This window comes from Carassius auratus, unplaced genomic scaffold (assembly GCF_003368295.1).
Source record: "Carassius auratus strain Wakin unplaced genomic scaffold, ASM336829v1 scaf_tig00014308, whole genome shotgun sequence".
Lineage (NCBI taxonomy): Eukaryota > Metazoa > Chordata > Actinopteri > Cypriniformes > Cyprinidae > Carassius > Carassius auratus.
This window is the reverse complement of record NW_020524488.1, coordinates 237,653-249,773: the sequence shown is the minus strand read 5'-3', so window position 1 is coordinate 249,773 and position 12,121 is coordinate 237,653. Positions and strand designations below refer to the sequence as shown.

General features: G+C 38.0%; 1 protein-coding gene across 1 annotated transcript in view; it reads right to left on the bottom strand.

Annotated features, from left to right (window-relative positions):
• Window positions 1-12,121, bottom strand: part of LOC113074313 (attractin-like protein 1) — an 85,725-nt gene that overhangs the window by 44,380 nt on the left and 29,224 nt on the right. Inside the window, exons 19-21 of the mRNA XM_026247112.1 lie at window positions 10,618-10,755; window positions 8,384-8,477; window positions 771-823 (exon numbers count right to left, since the gene is read on the bottom strand). Of these exons, the coding sequence (XP_026102897.1) occupies window positions 771-823; window positions 8,384-8,477; window positions 10,618-10,755 (285 nt within the window). The remainder of the gene's footprint in view (window positions 1-770; window positions 824-8,383; window positions 8,478-10,617; window positions 10,756-12,121) is intronic.

The following is a 12,121-nucleotide window of genomic DNA, read 5'->3' as shown; positions in this document are numbered from 1 at the left end:
TTTAATTAGTTTGAATCATTCCCTTACTCACTCTGACAGGGTTTGACATTCTCAACAGTCTTATATCATCGCCTACGGCCCAGTCCCCAGCAACACGTTCCTCTGCAGGACACTATTTGAGAAAATATGGGCGGGTGATACAGTTTTAGTCTTAATGGCAATTGGGCAGGAAGTCTGTGAGTACAATCGCCTCATCTAACAGACACAGAGCGAATGGAGTGGATGGAAATTGATTGATAAATTGAAGGCTTTATTTAATCCTGATTGATGACAATGGGGATAATGCTGGCAGGATTTGCAAACGGAGTGAAATTTGATGTCCTAAATGCTACTAACTGCATTTAGCATTTTCAGACTCCATGATGACTGCTGATAGTAATTAAAAAAAAAAAAAAAAAAGGTGATAGAAAGGAACACAGATGTATACCCAGAGAATACGCTGTTTCTGATATACAAGACTGCCCCCTAGTGCGGTGCATTTAAGCCATGCAAACAATCAGACTTCAACATGATGTGCTGCAGATCTGATGTTCAAGATATCTAACTCTACTTTTTGATTTCTGCCAAACCAGAATGTCTCACCCACTTATTTTATCTTGTTGAGTGATTGTGCATCATCCCATGGCTATTTTCGTCCAGGTTTCCCAGCATCTTAAGCACCCTGAGTCTAATTTCATTAAATGGTAGACAGCCTCTGAGTTTTAAAGTGTCATCTGCAGTCAGATGGATTTTCAAGGTACAACAGGTTTTCTCAAATAGAGCATACTCACAGTAACAGGTTCCTCGGAGGGGGTTGCCAAGGTAACGGTTTTCTGAGTCACAACTGCAGAGTGAAAAAAACTATTTAGATGAAGTGCTTCAGTAATGAGACAATGCAACATCTGACACACTAATCTGAACATGCAATTGTCATAATAATTATTAAACATTACAAATTAATGGACTCTGAATTAAGAAAACAAAAAGGTTGTTAATTGAAAAAGAAACACAAATAAATAGAATAAAAAAAGGAAAAGATCAATATGTTTTGCTAGGTTTAATTTTTGATTCCAATCCCACAGCAACAACTACAAGCCTAAAAAAAAAAAGTTCATAACAGTTAGTGAATAAGAACAAATGAACAATTTACAAGCAACAGCACAAATAAATAGAAGAAAAACATTAAAGAGTGCTTTAGGTTTGAATGTGTTCAGGTACAGATTACAGAAATGAATAATCAAGTGCATATTATCATTGCATATTCTTAACTGTATAAATTAAATATACATTCATACTTAATTAACATTAAGGACACCGAGAACAGCTGGTAAATGAGGTCACTTTAAGAGACATTGCATGAATCCAATATGATATATATACACAATTTCTTTCTCAGCTGTTTGTGTTCACTTAAGACATAATGACTGTTGTTGAGGACACTTGCTATGAGGGGTATTTTCACATACTTCTGAATGTATTTGTCTGTTCAACCGCAATAAGACATGAATAAAAAAATTAATAAAATTAATGAATATAGGGCTTGCATGTCGCCTGATACAAGTTTCTATGTCTACGTGCACACAACACACTAAATGGAGTTATTATTCACTTATTATTGTGCTTGAATGCTTTAAAATCTTTTGAATGTTCAAATCTGCAACGGTGTATTTGCTCATTCAAGCAAAAGGAGGCGTGAAAGAGAGCTCCATTCGGGGTCATGCTTTGTCAGATGTGGCTCTCTATGTGCATGCTGTGCACAGAGCATTGTTGTGTAAGTGTCTTGAATTTGTGCGACAGCTTCGGTATCTTTGTTTCTTTCCGTACTAAGGCAGATTATGTAATTCCACTCTGTTGTCGGAGTCCTTTATTTCCTCAGCTTCATTAGAGAGTGCCAGGAGACAGCCCAAAGGTTCCTTTACCTCAATCTCAAACATGCGAAACAATTACCACAACGCTGTTAGCCCAACTCTCCACAAGCCTAAGCAGATTACACATCCTGTTGCTCTTCTGAGCCAGGAACTGACGGTCCAATTAGAGTCTGCATTCATTTGAGAGCACAGCTCTCTCGCTCCCTCCCTCTCCCCACTACAATTTCGCCACTTAGTTTCTACAGAGGGAATTCACTTTCGATTCACACCATTGTCCTGTAAACATATCTGAAGTGCAAATGTGATTAATCATTATATCTGCTTTTAACAAGTAAATGAAACTGTGAAAGAGTTTTAGTTAATGCAGAATGCCGGGCTCTGGTCTAGTTAAAACAGTGCTCCTAGTTCACATGCATAACAGCCTGAAAAATACTTCAAGCATGCAAATTACAATTGTGCAGTCCAGCCAAATGTGGCTTTAGTGTTTGTGTTGTATGTGATGCAATAAAATATGCACAAAATCATAAATAAAAAAAAAAAGGTTTCCACACTCCTCACAATTTACATGCAAAAACAAACAATCTTATTCACAAACAAATCCTGTAACTTTTAGCTCATTCTGGTAAGAGTTTTGTGCTTTTTAACAAGTGCTTTCGTAAATCATAATTATGATAAAAAGTCAAATTTAAGCACATTAAAAAGTGTCATAATTACCACATTAAAAGCCATAATTATGACAAAAGTTGTTGATGACTTTTCCCTTATAATTATGACTAAGCATTTCCTGACTGCAGCACTTTATCTCATAATTATGATTAAAAAAAAGAAAATAATCTTTTATCTTATATAATATCAATTTATGTCAGTAGTTTTTGGTCTCTTTTATTATTTTAAATTCATTTTTTTTATATTACATAATTAGTATGAATTACTATGCCATAATTTTGACTTTTCTCATAAATATAATTTTTTTTATAATTATGACTTATCAAAGCATGATTTTTTTGATGTATTTTTAATGGCTGAAATGGGCTTCCGTACTTATGACCCACTTATTTAGCAGTTTATTTATTTGGGAGCGATTCTGATTTGTGATACAAATTAAATCTGGTAATCTGGATTGACACCCAGTCATGTGATAATAAAAAAAAAATAAAAAAAAAAAAACACGTTTACCTTTTAAGTACACCTTCTAACGTACACCATTCTCACAGTCACATAAACTCAGACCTCCATCTCATACTGTAAAACTATTTCCCCTTAGCTTGCAGGGATCCACCTTTATCACAAGGAGCCAAAGCATACATAAATTCTTTCGGAGTTGGTGATAAATATGAAAGGACAAGGTAGAGTACACTTTTTCCACGGTACAGAGGACACAGGAGAAACTGCACCACAGGCATTTTAAAACCTTTACATATCAGTACCCTAGCCTTTAATCTGGATGGCATTTCAAAAATGACTATTCTCTCTCACCCATACACTGCAAATCAGAAGGAGAGGTTTCCAACCTTCATGCCAACATACACACAATGTACTCCTTGAGGGCGGTGAAACATAATGCACTCTTACTCTCAGTATCTTAATTTAATCTCCAGTGAGAGCGCACAGACATGCTGTGCATGCTTTAATGCAGTCTCTCTCTCTGTAGTGCCATCATTTGATCCCCATTTGGGTCACACCTGGAGTGCCGCAACAAACACAACACACTCCATTACACTCTATCATGATGATGATTGACTCTACAGTAATCAAGCATGCTTTTGCTTCAAACTGTATCAATTTTCTTTCTTTAGTCATGTGTATCTTTTCAAATATCTCTTGCTGAGCTGCCGTCTGATCGCAAAGGAGAGTGACGTGTTCTCTATGCTCTGAAGTCCCGCTCAGGACTGTGAAAGGAAACTTTGAATTACTCTTTCACAATGTCAGCGCACTAAAAGGGGGTCGGCGAGCAATCACTGCAGCACATTAGGTCTTTAAAGGTGCTGTATGTAAGTCTTTGACTCTACTAAAGCATACAAATACCATAACATGTTTGCAGATATTTAAGAAACATGTTAAGTTAACATGCTTGTTTATCTTAAAAACAGTGCTACAGTCAGTTATTCTCCTTTGAAACTGTGTGTTCTGGGCATGAATATCAATCTTTGTTTTGGTTTGTGAAACACCTGCCCACTTCCAGTTTGCCCAGTTGTATTTTGGCATTCTGGGTTGCCAGTTGGAGGAAAACACAGTGTATTTAATTGTATTCATCATCAAGTGCGCTCATTCCTGTTTGTGTCGTCAATCTTGCAACCTGCGTGTGCGTCAAGACTGAGGAGGAGGGCCGAGTGAAAAATAAACCTCCCCAATATTTAAAATTTGACTGCAGTACCTAGTTCAACCACTTGGTCCTATATACAGCACCTTTAATCAATCATTTTGAGTGTGATAGTATTTGTGCGTGAAAAAAATGGTCCCGGTGCTTCATTACGGACCTCGTTATGAACGCTCTTGAGTAATGAGAGAGAGACCGAGTGTGAAGGAGAGGAATAAACAGGAAGCGGTAACAGCCATCTCAACTGCTGCCTGAGCACTCATTTGTCCTTGTGATGAAGACACGCTTGCATACATTATCAATGGACCTGGCTTGGCCTGATTGGGTTACACAAAATTAAAAAAGCATCTACCCGCACGCACACTCACACTATAACTAATAGCAAAAGTGTGTGTGAGGGAGTGAAGTCATGACTTGTCACTTGTTCAGGAATTAAACTACACTGGTCACAAACTATGTTTTTCATTTACTAAAAATAACCAACTTATAAGAGCTGCTTTTTCAGGAAATGGACTACACTAGTCACACACTATGTCTTTTGATGCACTAAAAGGAACTATTACCTAATAAGAGTCACTCGTTCAGGAATCTGAATACACCAGTCACACTCTATGTTTATGATCTTCAAAAATGAGCAAACTCATAAGTCACTTGTTCAGGATTCAAAACATCACAAGTCACTTTCTGGGCCCTATCTTGCACCCAGCGCAATTGACTTTGTACACCGACGCATATGTCATTCCTATTTTGCACCCACGCAAAGCTCGCTTTTCCCTCCACAGAAGCACGTCGCTAAACTAGTGAATGAACTTGCGCTCCCTGGGCGGTTCAGCTCAAAAAAGGAGGCGTGTTCCGGCGCAAACAATCCCTGGTGCTATTTTGCTGTTCCATTAAACAATTGCGCCACTGACCAGAAAAAACCCAGTCTAAAGTCAGTGGCGCATTGCGCGTTGTTCATTATGCTATTTTAAGGGCGCATGCTTGACCATAATGCTCATGTAATCTACACAGATGCAACAGTTATTTTTGCAAATCATAAATTGTTACACTAAAAAATATTAACACGTGAGATGACGGAAATCATAGTGGTGTGAAAAATAATAGGCATAAATCTAGCTTACAAATTATTCAGGCTAATTGTAGTAATTAAGGATCAGACCTGTTGGCCAAATAGTGGCAAGACATATGTGTATATAAGGACATCTGACAAATTGTGGCTATTTCCTCCCACGCCTGTTTAACCGACGCTATTTTGGATGGGTTTCTCCCATCCCCATACAACACAACTTCTCTGTCTTTCACTGCTCTTACAAGAACATCAGTCTCCTCGGCTGTGAACCGCTCCTGGCGTGCGCCTGGTAAATATACCATAATAATAGCAATCCATAATGGAACTTGCGCACCTGCTTTTAAAGGGAATGTTGGATGAAGTTCTGATTGGTTTATTTCACGTTATGCCCAAACCACACCTATGAATAATGAAGCTACTTCAGACCAACCCATTTTAGATTTTCGCCGGGCGCAGGAGCCATTTATCCCGCCGGGAAAATAGCAACAGCGCCGAGACCCGCCCACAAAGTTACTTGCGCTTCGCGCTTTGACACTTGCGTTTCAGATCGTTAAAATAGGGCCCTCTATGTTTTTGATTTACTGGAAAGATCACTAGTACAGGAATTGGACTACACTTGTCACACTATGCTTTTAGTTCACTAAAACAGTTCTTAAGATTCAGTCGTGTGGGAATTGAACAATACTGGGCTTGCTGCATATGATGATGCAGTGCACAATATACTGCCAGAGCATTTTTGCACAGAAGAAACATTATGCAAGAAACATTAATGGAAACCGAATGGAACCGAACATCAATCAGTTATGGTATTAACAATGGAACCAGTGAAGTAAAGTAAAAAAAAAATATGTCAACAATGCTTTCTATGATGCCTTCTCCTGACTACGGTGTACAGCTGTTGCTTTGTTTGTAATGAAAATTCACTGTGATGCTAAAAAATACAATATGAAAAGAGATCTACAGGGATGTGGACACAGTTTCCTGTTCCCTGCCATAAAACACTGTTCAATGATCAAGTAAGACCTTCCATGAGCTGCACACCTACATGTCAGCCTATAAGAACACATTTGCTCTTTTAAGAGCACAATAAAAGGGCTACCATCCTCTGCTGTAGCTCTGAATGCAACATAGCAGCCCAGATTTCAAGCTGCTCACCAGCTTCTGTTTCTGTGACTGAAGTATCTGAGTGGGATTTTCAGTTCGCACCCACGTCTCCTAAATAAGCACGACTGGTCAACTCACTCTTTTGAATTTCTGCATGCACATATAACAATGCAGTGAGTGAAGCGCTTGAGTTTCATTATTCTCAAAGAGGAATGGACTCTCTAATAATCACAAACATACGCCAGTACACTCCCACACCTCGCTTCCATCTCCATTAGTGCACACACGCAGACAAAATATGCTGCGTCTGCAGGTCAGCTTTAGCCAAAATTGTGAGGACACAGAGTCAAGCTAAATGGAATGCAGGAGAGTTAAAGTGCCCCTATTATGGATTTCTGAAAATTACCTTTCATGCAGAGTGTAACACAGCTCTAAGTGAATAAAAACACCCTGAAAAGTTTTAAAACTGAGAGTGCACAGTATATAAAGTTATTGTCGCTCAAAAGATATGGATATTTATCTTGGGCCTTTAGTTACAGGGAAGTCGTGGCCTAATGGTTAGAGAGTCAAACTTGCAATCGAAAGGTTGTGAGTTCGAGTCTCGGGTCGCCAGGAATTGTAGGTGAGGGGAGTGCATGTACAGTTCTCTCTCCACCTTCAATACCATGACTTAGGTGCCCTTGAGCAAGGCACTGAACCCCCAACTGCTCCCCGGGCGCATAAATGGCTGCCCACTGCTCTGGGTGTGTGTTCACAGTGTGTGTATTATCACTGCTCTGTGTGTGTGCACTTTGGATGGGTTAAAAGCAGAGCACGAATTCCGAGTTTGGGTCACCACACTTGGCTGTATGTCATGTCACTTCTTTATTCTCTCCCAGGAGGTACGTATTATTATGGATGCACACACTTAATAAATCTTCTGAACTGTTGACAACCATCACTTGCGTATCCCCACTGAAAGGCTTGGAGGCGCAAGGACAATTTTTAATATAAGTCCGGTTCAATTCGTCTGAAAGAAGAAAATCACATACACCTAGGATGATTTTAGGGTGAATAAAACGCAGGCTAATTTTCATTTTTGGGTGAACTAACTCTTTAATGATTTAAGTGGTGTGTAGCTTTTAACTATACTTTTATATATATATATATATATATATATATATATATTATTAGGGGTGTATATATTATATATATTAGGGGTGTAACGGTACATGTATTCGTACCGGACCGTTTCGGTACAGGGCTATCGGTACGGTGCACGTGTGTACCGAAGGACCGAATGCAATATTTTGTATTTTCGGAACATAGGTTCATTGTCGTGTTTCCAAACGAACATATTAAGTGGCGGAAGTCTCCGCGTTCAGCGCAAATCCCGCCCTGCAGCTGAGGCCAGCGACACACTGGATGCGTGGCGCAAGCGTCTCAGCTGCGTGGCATGCTAGAAATATAACCGATGCTTATTTTTCACGCTACACGAAAGTGTGTTGGGAGCGTTTCCAGGCAAAATAGAATAGTAAAATATGTTTATATGTCATTTTGTACACAAATACATATTAATTAATGACACTTTGATGTTTGAAAGTCTATAGGTTGACATATATTCAGATATAAATGTAACTTAAAAAATAAATTAATAATTATCGATTTTCAAATATTGTACCCGTCAAACATAATCTATTTTGCCGTCAATACTGTCTATAGCCGAATTAAAAACGGACACGACACGCAGCTGAGACGCTTGTGCCACGCATCCAGTGTGTCACCGGCCTTTAGAATCAGCTGCAGGGCGGGATTTGCGCTGAACGCGGAGACTTCCGCCACTTAATATGTTTGTTTGGAAACACGAAAATGTACTTATATTCCCCGCACAAAATTTTGCATTCCGTCATTCGGTACACACATGCACTGTACCGAAAGCCCTGTACCGAAACGGTCCGGTACAAATACACGTACCGTTACACCCCTAATATATATATATAAAATGTTTTCAAATAAAAGTATAGTTACAAAAATAAGTATATGCTTGTATGTAGTAAAGGTACTTACAGCTGGCATTGGTCACCTTTGATACCCTTGGTAGTGCAAAAGCACTTGCCCGTCAGCACCTGGCACACGCTGGCATGGCCATTACATTTACAGGCTGAAAAACAAAAGGTTTGGGGGAAACGGACAAAAATCAAAGTTGGTGTTGGGGGATATATATAGAGTGAGATTAGAATTAACAAAAGGGGGAAGACAAGACAGAAAAAACATTGTGTGGGAAAAGAAGAACATAGAATTACGAAACTGATCTACGAACACAAAGGCTTAAATTATTTATAAATGTATGCATTTAGCAGATGCTTTTATCCAAAGCGACTTACAGTGCATTCAGGCTATCAATTTTTACCTATCAAAAATTATTTATTTATAATTTAATTAATGAAAACTGCACATAATTGCAATTTAAAGAAAAAAAGGTTGATTTCAATAAGGAATGAGCTCTTTTTATCTACAAATAAATAAAAATACAAACGACTTAATTGACTGAAACATTCAAATTCAATTCAGTATCTTCAGTTTTCAGTACATCTGTTGGATCTATACTTTAGGTCAAATAGGCTGACAAAAACAGTGAGATAGGCTTATAAGGTGGTCCCTTTCTCTTCTCAGGTTTTGTTTAAAGAGAAGGGAGCTTTGCTGCATTAGATGAAATAAGAAAATCATGTTACTGTCCCTAGGCAACATCAATGATGAAAATCAAAATAATAAATTACAAAGCTTAACCATAGAGCGGCCAATGAACAAACATAATGGTAAATTCTCTTCATTCTATGTGCAGTTGAAAAAAAAAACTATTAAATAATCCTAGCAAAGCAAAAGCTAAAACCTCTGAATTTAGTACTACATATTACAAAATATAAAAACAAAATAACAATAGTTTGAAATAAATTTACTAAATAAAAGATTGACATTTAAATGTAATTTTTATACATTTACATGCAAATATATTGTTTATATTACATGAAATATATATTTTTGGTTTTGTTTTATCTCACAGACTACCGTTCAAAGGTTTGGGGTCAGAGTGATATGTTTTAATGTTTTTGAATTTAAATCACTTCTTTCGAACAAAATCTTACAAAACATTTAAAAGACACTTTTATGAACATTTCTCATACTGACCCTGCACTTGTGAATAATACCATCTAATGTCCACATTGGCATTACTGGCATTTATGTGGGAGTTGTTCTGTTAATGTATTTGAAGAATATGGATGAAATTCTGGATGAAATTGGTCTTTTTAGACTATTGAGAAAGTTTTGAATTATGAGTTTCAATTAACTTCTATTTCAAAGCATGAGGAAAATGTAATTTCTTATTATATGACTCACTTCAAGATCATCAGTTCTGAAACTCAAAACAGGTTAAATAGCGTTCAGAAGATTTTTGCTATGGGCAAAAACATTAGCTTTAAGCGCCACAGTCTTTTATCTGTACTGAAATCCATTTTCCTTTTTTTGAGCAGTGGACTATAATTATTTCTAAAATAAGCTTTAATTCTACACGCTGCACTAACACGGCTGCAGATCACTGGGCTCTGACAGGCTTTTGTCCGCTGTGCTAAACATGCATGACAGCATGTATAGGGACCAATTCTATGCTGTCTCTAAATCCCAGCATCCTGTAGGTCGTATATCAAAGATCTATTGCTGATGTGCGTATGAACATCTTTTGTGAGCTGGTCTGCTTTCAAGAAAGAATATGAATATCATATTTCTAAAGAACGTGGGAAATATGATAGTGTCTAATGTTTGCAGGGAGCAGTTTTAGAACTGATGTTCCATCAAATATTAAAGCAAAAGTGGCCTTGGGCAAAATTTCACAAAAACATTGAGGAAAACAACAAAGCCATTTACATACAAAAATATGCTGTAAATAAACATAAGACCTCTTAGGACTGCACTTTTATAATGTTTAAACTAACATATGTTTTGTGATCACTAGCTCTTAGTATTAAACTCCTGGTGGGGGAGAGGTCTCATATTTGTGAACATAACGGTCTATGACAACATATTCTGTTTCACCTGGAATCATAGGCCAGTGCTCTAAACCGACATCTCCACCGTAAAAGAGAAAACAAGTGAGTGCATGTCAATGTGTGATCTTACCCCTCGCCTCTGGCAGTGCAACCAACTCTATGACCTCACCATTCATTTCCCAGTTTGCTCTTATCTCCATTACTAAGCCAAATGGTTTATCAAAATGCCCCGTTAGTATCAGGTGCAAATATTCTCACCTTGGCACTTTCCGCCATTGGTTGGGTCTCCATGGTACCCGGCCAAGCATGTTTCGCAGTGAAGGCCAGTGGTGAGGTTACGACACTGCTCGCACAAGCTGCCATTCACACACGTGCTGTGGCCATTGCACTGGCATGCTGGGAAATAAAAGTTGGTTGTCAGTTTGGAATTTTTTTACAAACTTGGATTTCAGAGATGACTAACAATGTTATAAAGAATTGAAGAAGGATATTAAAACTTTTGATGCCAGAAACCCTCAAATACAATGATCCTCTAGTGAGGGATCCCTCTCCTAAAACACGAAAGCAGCTATACATTTTCATATTTAAAATCTCATGTATATTGTGGAAAAATATTAAGAGTGATACAGTAAAGAAAACTAAATAAAACAAATACTTTGGATCAATTTGAATCATCCTTACTGTATAAAAGTAATAATTTCTTTATATGCGGTTTAAAGTTAGCTTTTTTATTATTGTTAAAAACTACAGCTGGGATAAAATTATGACCGTTATTCTCACTACTTCTGATCAGGCTTAAAACAGTAAATTTATCACTTATTATTTACTATCACCCTAAACATAGTTATTTAATTTCTAAAATGTACATATGTAAATGCATACATACATACATATATACATACTAGGGGTGTAACGGTTCACAGAAATTCACGGTTCGGTTCGATACGATACACTGATGTCACGGTTCGGTACGTTTTAGATACAGCAAAATGTAAAAACATCTCTCAACTTTTCAGAATGCCGCAAGCGCACCGCGGGTCATGTGACAAGAACTAACCAATCAGCTTCATCCTTTCCCGTAACAACGTTGAAAGCTCAGCCAAGATGAAGGAACAGCTGATCATAGTTGTATATGGATTGCAATTTTGAAATAAATTTGGTAGCAGAGCTACTGCAAGTGATTTTTAGTACTGCAAATCCATTTATCCTTTGCTGAAATTTCCACGTCTCATGGAGAGAGCACGTCATTGTTGCTTAGCAAAGACAGACGCCTCATGAGCGCTTCTGCCCGAGCGCTTTGGAAAGGAGGAGAAAGCAGCGCGACTAGCGTTTTACACGCGTTTTTAGGCACGATATGTGAACGGCCCCTAAGGCTCACTCAGCACGCGCTGAAGGCTCGTTGAAAAATGTGTAATGCATTTAACAGACCAGAAATAGAAGATCCTCCAATAACCAACAGGTCTGGTGTTTGGGTGCACTTTGGATTCCCTGTAAGCTATAATGGTGTACCGGTGTCTAAATGCTGCGAGGATAGTTTGTTGCGTGTATGTTTCTCCTTTTTTTCGTCTTTTCCCAAATACTGACACACTAAGGTGATGTCGGCGTAAATTAGTTGATGTTTCAAGTATTCCCGCTGGTGTTGTTGTTTTTTTTTTTTTTGTATTCTCGCTGGTGTAGCAGATGCGACATACCGTTGTTTTTTTATCCACCACTTGCCATCACCATTATAGCTTACAGGGAATCCAAAGTGCACCCAAACACC